At 42.3% G+C, this 16,980-nt stretch overlaps 2 protein-coding genes across 2 annotated transcripts in view; one reads left to right on the forward strand and one right to left on the reverse strand.

The window, feature by feature from the left end:
• The window catches only part of LOC104951581 (CBFA2/RUNX1 partner transcriptional co-repressor 3), a 31,652-nt gene extending 25,584 nt beyond the window's left edge, over window positions 1–6,068 (forward strand). Inside the window, exon 5 of the mRNA XM_010778271.1 lies at window positions 6,018–6,068. Coding sequence (XP_010776573.1) covers window positions 6,018–6,068 — 51 coding nt within the window. The remainder of the gene's footprint in view (window positions 1–6,017) is intronic.
• The window catches only part of cbfa2t3 (CBFA2/RUNX1 partner transcriptional co-repressor 3), a 15,661-nt gene continuing 351 nt past the window's right edge, over window positions 1,671–16,980 (reverse strand). Inside the window, exons 2-9 of the mRNA XM_010778284.1 lie at window positions 16,317–16,498; window positions 13,727–14,010; window positions 13,148–13,233; window positions 11,659–11,953; window positions 11,123–11,191; window positions 10,367–10,420; window positions 8,403–8,593; window positions 1,671–7,376 (exon numbers count right to left, since the gene is read on the reverse strand). Of these exons, the coding sequence (XP_010776586.1) occupies window positions 7,014–7,376; window positions 8,403–8,593; window positions 10,367–10,420; window positions 11,123–11,191; window positions 11,659–11,953; window positions 13,148–13,233; window positions 13,727–14,010; window positions 16,317–16,498 (1,524 nt within the window). The 3' untranslated portion in view covers window positions 1,671–7,013. The remainder of the gene's footprint in view (window positions 7,377–8,402; window positions 8,594–10,366; window positions 10,421–11,122; window positions 11,192–11,658; window positions 11,954–13,147; window positions 13,234–13,726; window positions 14,011–16,316; window positions 16,499–16,980) is intronic.

Genomic DNA, 16,980 nt, shown 5'->3' on the forward strand with positions numbered 1-16,980 from the left:
GAAAGTGCCAGTGCCTCTCTGTTGGCCTTCCCTGTACGGGGTTCCGCACCTGCTGTGCAGAATGTCAACTTGTGTCCCCTAACATTTCTGAGGAACCTGACATTTAACATTATATTCTAGTATCTATATACTTGGCCTCTCACTGAATTATTTGATGATTTGTATACTGTACTTTGAATTAAGGTTCCACTTTCAATACAACCTGTACAATTTACACCTATGTTTTAGAGGCTTGCAATTTAGAACTAATACACTTTATTGTATTGGGTTACTCTTATTCTGACTATTTGGTGCTGTAGTTCAGCCACCTGGTATTTCCCTCTCCAAATATGATGACCATCAGAGTGAGCATTCTTAACTTATAAGCTATTGTGCCACTTCTCCCCCATTCGAAATGTGACTGTCTCAGAGAAGAGGTAGGTCTATGTTTAAAGAAATCTCATTTGAAATAGAACTGTACCAGATATTTCCATACAACTACTGGTTAGTGTTCAATAGCACCCTAGACAATTCAGTAATGGTATATCTTTTAGGGATTTCTGTTTTTCTGATAAATGAGAGAAAAGTGATGGAGTCCTATGTTCCTATCACCAAAAAGTACAATTTTCGTCTAAACTAAAGCTAAGTTTACAGGACTATAATTCAGTATTTCTTTAGTTAAATAATTGTATGACTATTTAGTGATGTAGGACAGCTACCTCATACCTCAGCAAATCTGAAGAGGAAAAGAGTGGTCATTCTCAAGTTATGGGCTTTTTGGTCACCTTTCCCATATTCGGCCTGGTCTAATTTGGCTCTTTTTCAGGGATTGGGGTATTTCTATAGAACAAACAAAAAAACATTTTTTCCCCCAAAATAAAATTTGACAACAATCAATTTCATTAATGGGAGACCCTAAAGATAAGAAAAATCATTGTTGTCATTTGTTCTACCTCGGGTAGGGGTATCTCAAAAATCTGAGGGCCCTTCCTGCTGGACTACTAGTTAGCCTTCCAATTTATACAATTCTACTAAAGAAAGGGTATAAAATTGACGTAATGACCAAAAATGTACTGAGCTGTATTTTGCCATACGGGTTCATGCAGTTATGCAAGGTACACCAACATAATGTAGCCTATACTCAGTATATACAAATAAATGTATGTTTAGCATTCTTAATGTAGACAGACCCTCCCTACACGCAGATCACGCAGACTGCGTGGGCCCTCACCTCGCGGAGGGGGCCTCACCTCCTCATCTGAAGCCATCTGAAGCGACACAGAGGGCCTCACCACATGACATTGGGCAGGGTCACTTTGACTTGGTCATTTTAAAAGTAACTCCCAAGCTGAAAAAGTGTGAGCACCCCTGCTGTAGACCTAAGGTGTGGAAATAATATGACTGAGGTTTACATATTGTGCAAGTAATGATTTACTAATAACAATGGATCATTTTCCTTTTCTGAGGCGTTGTAGTCTCAGAAAATGCATTCCGAGTAAAATGCTTTTGTTTTCTTTAACTAGAGTGCATGGAATAACTAACAAAAGTGTGATTTTGGTTAGGTTATGACCATCCTGGCCAAAGGTACAGAGGGGGGGGAGGGGGTGCCAAATCCGGCAGCCATAACATGTTAGCTTCGCCAGATTTAGAAAGCCCCTTTAAAGAAGAAAAGCAATAAGAGTAATGAATACTTAATTTCATGTTTTAATTACACAGTTACATTGTTCAACACAGACAATAACCTGAATTAGAATGTTTTACAGCTTCACACATCCAACAGAGCGAACAGTTAAAGAGCGGTATTAGCAACAGGGAGGAAAGCATGCAAGAAATAAATACAAATCAGAATTGAATTCTTCTGGCACAGTTAACTTCATCTAAAAACGGTAACATTACCTTATTGAAGAGGGAAATAAAACAAAAGGAGAACGATCTTCAAGGCGCCAACCTCTCCTACAGAAAAATGTTTTTTCTGTAATAATGTATTGCACAATACAGTATAGAATGCCTCCCTACACATAAAAAACATAAACCTTTTTTTCCATTTATGTAAAGGTATAAACAGGACCATCCTGAGCCATAGCTTTAGGGAAAACAAGTGCTGTACCCACTGTTTTCCACTTTAGCTTTCTTCATCAGTGCCTGTTTCACAGGAAGGATGTGTCATCAGATGAGTCTTGAAACTTCATTGGTAGAGTAACTGGTTGGGGTAAGTAGATACAAATGCCAACCTGCCATTCTTTGCCTTTTCTAAACATGCGTTTTGCCCATATCATGTACATAGTAGAACAAACAGAAAAGTGGGTGGTGTAAAGTGTTCGGAGACCCTTGGATAATATTCACAAAAGCAGAGCCCTTATGCATTTGCCATCTGTATTATCTGTACAGAGAAAAGTATATAACAAATCTTGTTTGTTTCTTAAATTAAGGAAGCTAGCACCCAGCTGAATAGAACATCTTTTGTTTCCTTTTCAATTAAATCAGGAGGGAGAATCTCAGTGAAGGACACCCACACAATCAACCGTGTTGAAGTTCTAATGCCGGGACAATAACACAAATCCCTTAACCAACATGAAATCTAAAAAGAAAAGTTGTATCTTTTGGTTGTATTTTGGTCATTTATAAGTGGTTACTATGTTTGGTTTTGTTTTTCTAAGGGCTTACTTGCAGACAAGGATGCACAATCAAAAGCATTGAGGAGTTGAATGGAACTGCCATTAAATGTTGTTTCAATATTGTACGCAAACACAGTATTGTACTGCACAAAGCTGTTGCTACATATTGTGAATAGATATGCCACCATAGTCTGTCTGGGATGTTTCATTAAAGCTCTGAAAGTTTCAAGTAGTTTGTACAGAGACAAGAAGCAAACGTTTTTTCTTTTTTTACAAAAACACACACACACACACACACACACACACACACACACACACACACACACACACACACACACACACACACACCACCAGTCACACACAAACACACACCCACCATGCATTCATTTTATCTCTGCAAGGCTTTGTAACTGTAAGAACACGCAATCAGTAGGCTTTTCTTAAGGAGAAGCTTCTATTATCTTTTATAGAAGCACTAGTCAATATGTAGACAACAAGCGCTTTGATTGCTTGAAAAATAACTCTACACATTTGAAAGTCAGCCGGTTCATTAAGCATGCTCTTCACTCTTGTGCCCTGATTGTGTGTATTTCAGACACTTTGGTTACCTGGTATAGTGGAGCTCTAAACTTATTATTTCTGGTCTGTCAATACACACTGTGTCAAAGCCTATTATGGCAATAGAGTACTTTGGTCTGTGCTTTTATTGGTTTTGGACAACAAATGGCATGTCAATGGTTGAGTGTTCAGTTTGGTAATATGCATGTTTGACTGTATGTGTACCTATTACTAAATCCCAGCAGTTCAGTTGGTGGAAGGTGATCAAACAGGCAGCTGAGGTCTGGTGGGAATACATATTGCTCCACATCATGAGTAATGGCAATTCCTTTCAACACTTTTTTTGATTTAAAAATGTTTAGACAGACACATATGATTGCTTTGAATGTGCGTTTCCACGTCTGCTCTCAGCCAAGCTTTTCAAAGTCCAGGTCAACCTCTCCTGGTGGTTAGCTGTATGGTCACAGGAGGTAGCTAGTGTGAAGGGGTGTTACAAAGAGGGTGCGGGGTAGAAGTGGAGGAAGTAGACATTGGGGATAAGGAGAAAATGACACAAGAAGGCTGAGGCCAACAACATATCCAAGTAATTATAACACACATACATAAATGCTACACACAGATGCAGGGGTACCTTGCAGTTTGAATTATGTATCGCAGATAGTCCAAATACAATTATTCACTTAGTAGAGATGTTGATGAACAATTTTCCTATGCCAGTCACTGCTACAACAAAGGTCTGTGGTCCAACTGTAAATGAAGCCAACTTTTGGGAGTTTACGATTATCAATCTTACATTTGTTTGACAAAGGCTGCTGCATGCCGTCTATTGCTTTACTGTAAGTAAAGGTCTAGGGCTTTACATACTTGTGTTAAACAGAGGTGATCACATTCCTTGAGAATGTGGAAATATATGGAAAAAGGTTGGAGAAATCTTTTTTTGAGAAAAATGTGCCTAACATGCATCTTTTGAAATAAACAATAATCAGTTAAAATAAAAAAAAGATCAGGTATCAAAATGAGCTTAGAGGTTTACTGTAGCTTAATACTGGCATATTATGTAATGGCTTATCCTGCACCTTGGGTGAAACAAATACTCCTAAACACACACACACACACACACACACACACACACACACACACACACACACACACACACACACACACACACACACACACACACACACACACACACACACACACAATATGATGATGAGGACTAAAAGAAATAGAGGGTCAGTGGCAGGAACAGAACACTTTACATAATAGAATATATAAGCATTACAATTCCTGATTATTTTTGAATGATCCAAATTTGAAACTGAACCACCACTATTTCCTTCCTTTTTTTTGTAACTATTAAATATAGTTTGGCTTTTTTTTATACACTGTTGAGGCCCCTCCTGCAGGATGAAAACTGACCTGGGAAGAATGAAGCATGGATTATTTTTACCATTGCATAACATAATCAGATTAAAGTAAAATACATTTGATTAATTTTGTAAAAGGTTTTTTGTGGTGCATCATGATTTGGATTTCTCAAATATTGTAAATTAAGGCCTAATAAACTAATACAAAATATGTTCTGGAGGTTTTGTAGTGTCCATTCACCATTAAATCTGTTTTCATCCATTTTCAGCTGCATTATGACACTTGTTACCAACAGTTTCCTCCACTCAGGGACACTTTGATTGGAGTGAAAGTTGAAAGAGTTAAAATAGTATGAGAGAAAGAAAAGGACATTTGAGAAATGTTTAGAAATAAATGTACTGTGAGAAAATCATATTCTGGACATTAAACTTTAAAGGTTTCTGTTATTTGGCAAACACATTTTTGGACCTCTTTAAATACTATGTACATTCACATTAAGTTACCGATGTTACTTTAAATATATTTATATGTATCTATATTATATGACACCCTATGGGCAGTTGCTGAGGTTCCATTCAGTAGCTGAATTCTCTTCATATTGCACCTCTGTCCTCTCACTGTCTTACAATGCGAGCAATACAAAATATTCTACAAGAGGGGTTTCATCTCAATAATATAGATACAACAAATCAAACAATAAGTACAATGTGGGGCTTCCTCTCATTAGCAACAGTCCTCCTTGCTCTGACTTCACTGCTCCGCCCGAACGTAAAGGAGGAAAATGAAAAGTAACAAAACCAAAACAAAGTCTGTGTTTCTGGATATACACAAGGGCAGCACATGAGGACATCCGCGACAAGAGACATTATTGAAATTTGAAAAGAGGAACAATATCTACAAGCAGGTTCGAACCCTTCCCACGTGACTGCTCAGAGGCTCTGTCCGAAGCAGGCCAGGGATAGGGCCAGTCAGAAGTCGGGGGAAGAGCGTAGAAGGGAGGTGTTGGGTGAGGGGAGGTAGAAAGAGAGAGGAGAACCAAGTCTTCACGCCCTTCACTAGGCTCTGTCATCAGTTCATCATGCTTTGGAAAAGGAGGGAGTGAATGTAAAGGTAACAGCAATTCCTTGAAATATCTCCTCGTTGTAGAGCTTTAGAAAATGACTCACAAACAATGTTTTCAAGCTTGTTTTGAGGTTTTTGGCATCTCCTACGCCGTGTTTGTATGGTCACCTTCTTTTAGGCTGTGTAGCTTTTACTTCCCTCTTTTTTTCTTTTTGTCCTCTCAATTACCATTCAAAAAATCACACTGTGGCAGGGGTTTCCATCTATTGAATTAAGTCTTTCTTGTAGGCAAGTTCACAGCATTGTCCATTTTCACGAGTCTGGGCCGTCACTGAGGGATTGTTATAGTTTTTGTCCAGACTGCAGGAGGCAGCTGCAGATCAAAGCAGGTCACAGTTTGTATTTTTAAATGTCTGAATATCTCCCATTCTGCAGCTCCTCTGCAGCCTGGTCCTCTCAGGGCTGACTTATCTGCTGAGGAGGTGATGTTGCTTTGCGTTTGGTTATAAGATGAGTGCTTCTCCTTATCGCTTACTTACTCACTTTGGCAGTGTAATACAAAGGTTTGGATCATGTTATTTTTCATCTTTGAATTCATTTGGGTTCACAATGGTATAGAGAGGTGAGTCCGGTGTAGATTTTTCTTGGCTCGCTAGCAAGGTAGTTACTAGTTTAAAATTTATTTATTTTCATATCATTATTATCGTCAACATCAGCTTCACCATCACTACTATTCTTCATTTAGAATATTTGGACTTTTCTTTGTTTTACCTTAAAGCCAGAAAGAAACATTTGAATAAATACTAAGCTGTGTTTTGGAGGAATAAGTCGCATCACGGATTTCCCCTTCCCTCGTCTCTTTAAAAAAAGATATTCACTTTAGAATAAGTGCCACATCAGCGAGCTGTTTGCACTGGGGGTACACATCTCAGGGCTGACTACTGTTCTCTCATTGGTGCTAAATTAAAGGGAAATCCAATCCAAGTGCTAATCAGCCTAGCCATTCCCCTATTAATATTGCCTTACTAAAGCACTTGTCTTGTGTAGACAGGTTCAACGTGTTCAATAACTTAGGGCACATCTTCAAGTCAAATTTTCATCAAACACATCCAACATGAGTCTGTGACTGAACTCAGATAGGAGACACTTTCCGTGCTTTTCACTACACTGAACGCCAGGCTGGAATCTTTGTATTTGTGGCTGTAGTTGTGAAAGAACATAGACAGAAAAATTATTTTTTGGGGAAAGGTGAACGGTTAAAGTCTATCATCAGGTAGTGAGAAGATTCCCAGAAGAGCTTAGAGTAACAGGGAAATAAGTAGTTGGGGGAGAGGAAAGGGAGCAGTGTGCGCTGAAGATTCCTCAGTTTGGTTTTGTGTGGAGTGTGAGCACAGTCGCATCAGTATTCAGGGAGGGGACAAGCATCAGACGTCAGCGAGAAGTGGCATCCAGCAGGGCGGGGGTGGCTGGAGTTGTGGAGCGAGAGGCACTGCTGGAGCTGCTCTCCTTGGGACTCGCAGACACACTTCCACTGCCGCTGCCAGCCCCTCCCACAATACTACTCTGGCCTGCCAAGGACAAGGCTCCTGGAGGGGTGCTCTCCGAGTGGGTGGGAGGCGCACTGGAGGACACTGTGGAGGAGGAGGGGGTGCTCCCTGGCATCCCTTGCAGGCCTTGACCACAGACATGGTGGTGCTTCTCCCAGTCTTTGTGTTGGCAGAAGGAGCCGCAGTAGCGAGCCGTGTTGCAGCCGCTGCACGTCTCACTGGCTTTCCTCCCGCAGTTCCAGCAGCTCTGGTGAGACAGTGGGGAGAGAGTGGGTTGATAAAAATAAGTCTCTTTTTTTTCCCAGGAAAGCACAGTTAAATATTTCTAACATGAATACAATGAAACCTTAAAAAAAGTGATTACTTTATAAAATAGTCCATTATAATCTTTGACGTATCGAGGGTTTTTCTGTTACTCTTTGCACAGGGCTTGGATTGTAAGGCTTTATGTCCTGGTCCAAAGCCTGTAGTTTGTGTAACCAGCAGGTGGTGGTCAACTGCTCTGTAAAGGCTCTACGTCTGGCTCTCTTCTCCGACCACCTGGGTCTGTCTGTTTTTATTTACACTGACAACTGGACTTCGACAATCATGACAACATGGTGTAGCAACAAACCAAGAGAAACCAGCTGTGTGTATTTCACAATACAGGATAACTTAAGGGACAAGGGGAACAAGGTTTATGGTGATAGATGTAGCGATACAAAATGAGTCCAGAATTTGAGCAGTGGTTCTTAACCTTTTCCTTAAGGGACCCCGTTTCTATCATGGAGTAAACTAACCAAACCTGAACTACGTTAACGTGCATATTTTATAGATGTTATTATATGTATTGCACAACAATGCAAACTATGTTCAATACATTTTGAGCAGATTACTTCCTGTGAATATTGCATCAGGGATCAGATTTTCTGTTATATTTAAGAACCTTTAACTTTTTTTTCTCACGCTTGGCCATTGTTTTTATTAGATATTTTGTTGATTAATCTTTGCACTCTCCTAATGCAGTACGAGGCTGTTTAGCATTAAGTAAAGGCCTTGTGAGTAAAGCAGCTTTTGTTCAGGTAGACGTTGTGCCCTTATCCTGTTAATATCTTAAAGACAGCCTCATTCAAACTTTTGAAAAATAATTTCCTTTAGTTTACTTCACAGATATTTATGAAATGTTGAGATCATTTTTGTTTTAAAGCCTTTAAAATCAAGAAGGTGAAATTTGATTTAAGAACAAGACACTGGAGAATGAGTTGACAAGTGGGGTGGTGTCTGTGATACTCACTTCACTGGAGTCCTCCTGCTGATTGATGACTGTGAGTGCCTCCTCAGAGGCTTGCCTCTTGGCCTCGGCCAGCGCCCTTTCCATTTTAGATCGTTCTACTGAAATCATCTCATGAGCTTTCCTCTCGGCGTCTGACACCGCCTTCTGCAGCTCTGACATCGCCTGTCGCTTCACCTCGTTCACGGCCTCCTCTGAGAGAGAGGAAGAAAGAGAGAGGTGTGAGTGCATGCGGCCATCGTCCCATCCTGCCTGCTGTGTCATCCTTTATTGAGACTCTTTAAGCTGCCATCTTGTTGTATCTCAGCGAACAGATGTACATCATCCAAGATTTAAAACTTTCTTCCAGAAAAGGGAAACAGCCAGACTTCAATAATTAATTCAAACACGTCTGGCCACAATCATTTCCAGTGCTGACAACAGCAGATGTCTCCAAAGTTTTGTCACTAACTTGGCTGTTCAAACAACATCCGAGGAATCCCGGTTTGCATGGCTGCCATCATATCATAGACATAATATTATTATAATTTGCTAGACAATGTTCACAGAGAAAAGTAAATAATTTCCCCACCAATGGGCATGTGTATCCCCACTGCAGGGCTTTCTACAAAGCTTCTGGCAGAAGCACAAACAGTATGAGTGAGGAAGCTGTGTTTTTACAACAGGCAGGTGTGTAGACTCCTTTCCAGATGGCAGTCTAAAATAGATACTTCTTTCAGTCTTCTCTTAGTAAGAGGCAGGAGTGATTACTTTATGGCATCTTTCATTACTTGCCTCATGGTGCACAACACATTTACATTACATGATTTCTCTTATGGGTTTTAAACACCTGATAAATAGGTTTCCAAATAAGTAGTATTCATTAATATGCTAATGTGGTTTTCATTTTCCCGTGCGATCAAAGACAGCAACATTTTAAAAGATTACATTTGATTTTTCCCCTTCACCTCCACCTCCTCCAGATGTGCCATGTACAGTAGACATCCTTATACACGATTGCCACACATACAAGTGGCTATCCAGGTGTGTTAGGCCAACCTAAGTAGGAGGTGAGACTGATATCGTTCTCTCCACTGCTCCCTATTTCCTGCAGTCAGTGTTTGTTTGAGAGGGAACTCATAAATAACTGTCACTTTTCCTCTCCACTCCACTTGTTTCAAACTACTGTGACAAAAGATAGGAGTGGGAGAGCCTTATCCAGCTCTTTGCTGTATACTGTATATGCGCATGGCTGTGTGTGCATGTCTGAGCTTGATTCTTATACTAAAATGTGAATATTCTGTCAATCATGTCAACACACAGTCACACTCAGATATATGTCTCAATGCTTTCCTTCATTCCATCTTTCCCTACCTTTAACCTTCATTTAACTTCTACTCCCTTTTTCCCCCTCCTCCTCCTCTTCCTCTTTCTTCTCTCCTTTACAAAACCCTATCTGCATTATCCTGAGCTTCTCAATTATCTGGCCTAATGCATGCACCACTAAGATTAGTTTGCAAATTTAATTAATTCTTATCAAGGGGACTGCATAGCAGATGCTGGGGCAATTAGCACTTAATGGAAAACACAGGGACAGCAATGTTAACGTTTTAATTCCACAGGGATTTTGTAAGTCCCTGAGACGTGTTATTTTCTGTCTTCCCTTTCACACTTCAGATCTTATTTTTTAAAAGCACTGCAGTCTCTCAACCTGAACCAGACCAGAGAATGCGTGTCTGTTTTTAATTAAAAGCAAGAAGTGCTGCAGACTACCTGGCTGCTGAGATAGAGGTGACACACATCAAACTAACACACACACACACACACACACACACACACACACACACACACACACACACACACACACACACACACACACACACACACACACACACACACACACACACACACACACACACACACACACACACACACACACACACATACACACACACACACACGTGAGATGATGTAGGTTTGTTACTCACCCTGCCTGTTTTGAAGGTGTTTTAGTGCCGGGGATAGTGGGATGCTTGTAGTACCTGTATGAAAAACAACTGCAATTAATAAGAGCTTTTTTTTCCTGCAGGTGAAAATGCAGCACAGCATTTTTCCGACAGCGGCAGCATCTTCCCTCCGCTGGGCATTGAAGTATAATAGTGCTGGGACTGGGGCGGAACAAGGGCTGAACCAGTTCACTCCTGGGATGGGCTTTATCTAATGTTTACCATACAAGATGGCCCATGCAATGCAACACCCCCACCTGGGCTACAAACTGAGTGAAAGAGAATAACCATGGTCAGAATTGGTTTGTCTGTAAATCTAAATGTCTGGATTGGATTCAGTAGTCAGTGTGTGTACTGTGTGTATTGCTACAAAACAATCAAAATAAGGTGTAAACACTTAAAAGGGTGTGTTTCTCAGGTCAACAGAGACCAGTTAAGCTCCGACCTGGTCTCTGCTCCTGCGGCCTGCCAGGTGAATGCATTCTCACTGCAGCTTTAACTGCAGTTGCCCTTCATAGTGGTGACAGATGGAGAGCATTTAGCCCTAATGACACAGAGGGCCTCCAATCCTCTGCCCTGATGGACCTGCAGCTGTAAGGCCTCTGCTCTGTGTGTCCTGATGGCCAGGAGGAGAGCCGTAAAGACTTATGGTGGGGACTCTGTGTTTGTGTGTGTGTTGTTATTCTGTCTGGGGTCAATAATGGAGACAATATAGAAACGGGGATGCCCGACTCTTACCGGCTTTCCTCCAGATTTCTTCTGGCAGGTATCCTGATGGAGGCCTGTGTAAGAAGTCTCTGTGGATCTCTGAAACAAACAAGCAGGCACAGTCTCAGTTTCAGTTGCACACAGTGAAATACTCTTGATCTGCACAAACACACATCCACAAGACTACCCTATAGTTTCCATTATTTTTTTGAAACAATGTGTGATCACATCAGAAAATAAGTCATCATTCACTTTTTCAGTTATTTTTGTGAAAGAAATAGAATTCAGGAGTAAACACGGGAGTAAGAAAAGTGAATACAAATGTATAACATTATTAAGTATGCTAGCTGTGTTAGGTTATAATACATTTTTTAAAGATCCAAAATGTTGCAACTTGATTTGAATTGCTTCAAAGTATAATCTAGAGTTGTGCATTTTCAGAAAAATATCATAATCTAACTTTTGTAAATGGATACAAAGGTCTTTTTCTTTTTTAGCATTTTGAACAAGCACTATCTTGCTAAGTGTTTTGCTTTGCCAAACAGACCCTGTGTGTGTTTGTCTACCTGTCTGTCTGCCTGTCTGCCTTTCAGCAGCCGAGGGAGTTCCTACGGGCAGTGACTCGCTGCTGCTAGCTGTGTTGGAGGAGGAGTTGTGGTGAGGAGGAGGAGGTGGCTGAGGAGGAAGAGGAGGAGGAGGAAGGCAGTGCTGTCCGTTGCTCCCACCTTTTTTCATCTCCTCCACGTCGCTGTAACGCCGGATCCAGTGATTCATCTCCTCCCGGTCGGCCTCCTGGCAGCGGCGCAGAACCGTCAGAGAGCGCCTCGTCTTCTCCACCATGTCCATGATGCAGTTCAGGAGCTGCAATGGGACAGGATGCTGATGAGTTGAAAAGTCACTCTGTGATAAATTAATGGAAGAAGTGCCCCATTCAATTCAAATTGCAAATTCACACGTCACAAAGAAGAACAAGTCCCCCCAAAAAGATAAAAATGTGTCATCTACACAGTAGTAAATACTTTTTACTTCAACAAAATTGTATAAATCCATGAAAAAATGTCAAAGGTCACAAGAAGGAAGCAAATTTAAAAGGCAAAGGTCGCTTTTGGAACCTTGCAGTAAATCTGCACACAATATTTTGATACGTCCTAAAGACATACCACGTAGCAGACGTGCATGTTTGCATGTGAATGTTTCTGTGTGTTTCTGTCTTTGTTCATGGACGGTGTGCTTGTTGGTGAATTTCAATGTCTAAAAGCATTACAACAACAATAGTGTAACAGCTGGGCTGCTGATGAAAAAGTCGAGCCCATTCCTTCCACCCTTCTGCTCCTTTCCCTGCCAACTCAACAGATTCCCTCTCTTTTCTTTCCTTCCCCCGTGGTGTAAACAGTGTCACTTTTTTTCCACGGTGCCCTGTTTCCAGACCCGGCCAGGTTTGCTAAATGTGTTTTACATGGTTGACATTCAATTCATATCATTATTCCCATTGATCTTTCCCTCTCTGTCTCTGCCTCCTCCCTCTGTCTCACCACTCCCTCCCTCCCTTTTGAGTTAGCTATATTTATTTCAGTGAAGTGTTTCTAATTTGGCCGGGGTCCAGGCCTGGCCGGTTCTCTCCATGACTGCAGCTCTTGTCTCAGCTGCTCTCCCCAGCTGGAGCTGCGCTCTGCTGGGTCCTGAGCTCCATCTGGGGCCCTGTTTCTCTCTCTGTGTGTGTGTGTGTGTGTGTGTGTGTGTGTGTGTGTGTGTGTGTGTGTGTGTGTGTGTGTTAGTCTATGTTTTGTGTGAGCATGGTTTTGTCTTCTTATAGTTGGGTTCCAGAAAGCCTTATAGGTGTGTATCTGTTGTTATTTCACCCCTCTGACACAGACCTCTTATGGTCAGCTGTCTGTCAACTGCACACTCAGATGGGACGGAGGTTGTTCTGTCTGTCAACAGCTCCTGTCCCACTAAAATTAGCTTCGATCACCTGTTTGGCTCTTAGCTCTTTTTTTCCACTCCTTCATGAATGAAACCAATGACTTTAATCATAGCTATCATGTTGATACTTACATTATCTAGGTGCTTCCATTCCTCTGCCCACTCTCGATCAGTAAGACGGTGGTCAATCACCTCCTCTTGGCGGGCTCCATGCACTGCTACAAGACAAAAACATGGTTCAGATTCAGCACCTCAACACAGTAGACTTTATACAGTATATTGTATTACTGACTCCAAGCAGCCAACTCAAAACGTTATTTATTTCTGGTGGTTCTCATAATAGATTTGACCTATTCCTTTCCTTGTTTTTTCTTATTGTTAAGTTGTCAATTTAGTGATTGACATTTTTTATTTCAAACAAAGCAGCATATTGTGTATTTGCATAGCCTCGTCTGTGAGACAATTTGGCAAATAATTCATGTGTTTCACGGGAAAGCAGAGGGAAGGCATATGGTTGCCACAGTTGTAGCATGTAGGCATGTATGGATGTGGTCTTTATATAGACGCACTGCCGAAAGGATTATCACACCGGGCTGACAACTGGCCTTTGTTCTCTACATACACCCCACTTAGATATACACCAGCAGATAATGTTGACCGTATGACTGAGGACTTTAGAGCCATAGATTTGCGTGAATGCAGCCGTCCTACCTGTCGGCCGGTGCCTGTCTCGGGTGTCGCGGTGTTCATTATGTCTGTAAGCGTCTCTGTATTGGTGCGCCAGGGCCATGTCTTCTAAGCGATAGTGTTGGGGTCCCATTTGGGGGTTGGGTGGATGTGGTAGGCCGTTGGGAGGGTGGTTGGGGAGGCCGTTGGGAGGCGGGTGAGCAGGAAGACCTGTGCTGGGGCTGAAGCGTTGACTGGGGCTGATGGTGCAGGGCCTCTTAGCATGGTGCTCCGGGTGCATGCCGTCTCTCTCTGAGCCCTCTTTTGTCCTGCAAAGGAAGACATGGGAGTGGGTTAAAACCACCATAGATGTGATGTTGTATATGGCAAGCCTTACCATGATACTGTTTAATGCAGTGAGGCGACTATAATTGGTATTTTGTAGTAGCCCAGACTCCGATATCCTTTTAAAAGAATTGGCCTGGCAGCAGATAATGTCAGCACCACACAGCTAGCAGAATACAGTATCAAAAGGACACCCCTAAGCAAAAGATTGTGTTCGAAAATACATATTATTTACAGGAAAAGAAAATCTCTCTTTGTACAATCTAGTTTTTATTTTCCACTTGAGACAGACTACCTCTAATCTCTGTTTCCACTACCACATTTACCATTATTCCACAAAAATCTACCAAAGAATCGATTAACTGCTTTAAATAAACACTGAACCAATCAGAAATGGTTTTTGAAGCCTACTGGACCAGCATCTAAAAACAAAAGCCATTATTGAAGCTATTTTCTCTTCTCAACTTTTTTTCATTGAGGTTTTTTTAACACCGTTTGTCAAAAGGAAGAGAAATAAGTTTAGTGCGTCAAGTTTCTCCAGCTAGTCCATCTATGGCCTTGCCAGACCACAATGAGTAATATGAAAACAGTGGGATGGGATGGCTTTGCCAGGCTAAATATGCCATGCCAGTGTATTACTTCACACTTTAGGAAAACATGCCCCAGCAAAGACCAGAATGCCCTTGAGATCAGATCAACAGACGAAAAATGACCTGCTGTAAAAACATGCTAAACAAGTAGACTGATATCATTCATTTCTGCTGTTTGTGTTCTCAAAGTGTTTTTTTAAGATTACCTCAGGAACACAAACGTTCAAAAACAACTCTCACATGGTGTATGCAAACTCACACACATGTATTCTGGCTGAGAGCCTTTTTGTTCAGTTACAGTAAGGCAGGCCCCCACAAAAGCGTTTGCACAGCTGTACGCCATATGTAGCAAACAAAGCCAAGTCCAACTGTACACCCTGCAACTCAAGCTCTTAATCTGAATATCCCTCAGCCAACTCTTAGATTGCAAGTATTTCTCCTTCTCCCTCCCACTCTGCTCTCTGGCTTTAGGGGCAATATGGGCTGAATGCTATGTGTTTGGCAGATGTTTACTGTCTGTGTACTTTAAGTCAGTGTGTGTGAGAGGTTGTGTTTTCCAGCCATCTGGACAGTTTAAATGGGAGTGTTGATATTAATCTGTTTAGCTGGATGGCAATAGTCAAGCCCTGGATGCAAATCACTATTTATCATCCTGGGGATCAAAGCAAATAAATGCTGCGAGATGGTGTGTGTGTGTGTGTGTGTGTGTGTGTGTGTGTGTGTGTGTGTGTGTGTGTGTGTGTGTGTGTGTGTGTGTGTGTGTGTGTGTGTGTGTGTGTGTGTGTGTGTGTGTGTGTGTGTGTGTGTGTGTGTGTGTGTGTGTGTGTGTGTGTGTGTGTGTGTGTGTGTGTGTTTGTATATTTGTGTATGATAGCTATAATCGTACACATCCCTGGCTGTAGTATCTGACAACTCAGAGGAACAGCTGGCGCGATGTAGGCCCTGCCCCAGCTTAAATCGCCCTCCCCACCCCCCCAGCTGTGTATAAACCACAGGTCAGTAGGCGGAGGTGTGTGGATTACAGTGGGATTGCACGTTCAGCTCCAAGCCCTAGTCCCATCCAAAACCACCACTGCCCACCTCCCCAAACCCCGCTCAGGATGTGCTCAGTGTTACGGTCAGCACATCACCATCTGGACACATCCCTGGCATATGGACAGCTGCTGGGAGCCCACAGGTCAGGCAGCACGAGAGAGGAAGTGAGGGATCGAGAGAGGGAGAGAGAGACAGTGATAGAGAGAGACAGATAGGTGAAAAGGTGATCAGGAAAGAAGAAGGACAGTGCCAGGAAGTGAAGGAGGAAGAAAATGGAAGAAAGCTAATTTGTCTTGAGAAATGTGGGACCATTGCAGCTGTTGGTCTTTGGGTTGTGCTGAGGACAGTTACAGTACTTAACTCCCTCTTCCCTTCCCTGTCTGTCTCTCTTTGCTCTTCTCACACACTCTCTTTGTTTTCCTACACTGCATTTATTTCACCCCTCCCTCCCAGACAGCTGGCAGAGCCAACCTGGCATCGGGGATATCCAGACTTCCGCCTCCCGCACCGAAGATTTATAGCCTCCTCTTGTCACTTGGCATTCTAAAATACCTCTAAATAAGCCGTATAAAACAGAGCGTGGGCAAGAGTCTGCCAAAGTGTGTGCGCATCCGCCTCTGAATGTGTTTGTATGTGTTTTTTTGTAATTAATGGAGATACGCTACCTGTCAGGGGTCCTTCTCTTGCCGTGCTCATTCAACTCCAACATGATCTCGGAGGAGTCGAGGGGCGAGCTGGCGTTGGCGTCCAGGAGAAGCTGCTCGTGTTGGGCCAGGTACTGAGCTGGGGTCTGCTTAGCCAACCTGGCACAGTGCAGCAACTCTCTCTGCAGCAGGGGCAGGTTTGCCTTTGAGAGAGAAGACAGACAACTCTGGATTAAAAGTGAAATACATAGTAGAAGGAAGGATATAGATGTATTGAGCTGATGTAACAGTAGAGCAGCGTGTTAAGTGGACAAGAGGTGAGCTAGAAAGTCATGACGGAATATTAGATAGATGGGGTGAGAGTGAAATAATGCCAGATTAGAGCGAGAGAAAAAAGGAAGTGATAGATGAAGAGACAGGATGAGATAAGAGAGGTCTCCTGACACCTTCCTCTGCCATGTGTCTCTCTCTCTCCCTCCAGGGTGTGTGTGTGATTGTGTGTGTGTGTGTGTGTGTGTGTGTGTGTGTGTGTGTGTGTGTGTGTGTGTGTGTGTGTGTGTGTGTGTGTGTGTGTGTGTGTGTGTGTGTGTGTGTGTGTGTGTGTGTGTGTGTGTGTGTGTGTGTGAGAGAGAGAGAGAGAGATAGAGAGTGTGTATGTGTGTGTGTCTGTGTGTGTGAGAGAGAG

Source organism: Notothenia coriiceps, unplaced genomic scaffold (assembly GCF_000735185.1).
Source record: "Notothenia coriiceps isolate Sejong01 unplaced genomic scaffold, NC01 NC01_scaffold00000339, whole genome shotgun sequence".
Taxonomy (NCBI): Eukaryota; Metazoa; Chordata; class Actinopteri; order Perciformes; family Nototheniidae; genus Notothenia; species Notothenia coriiceps.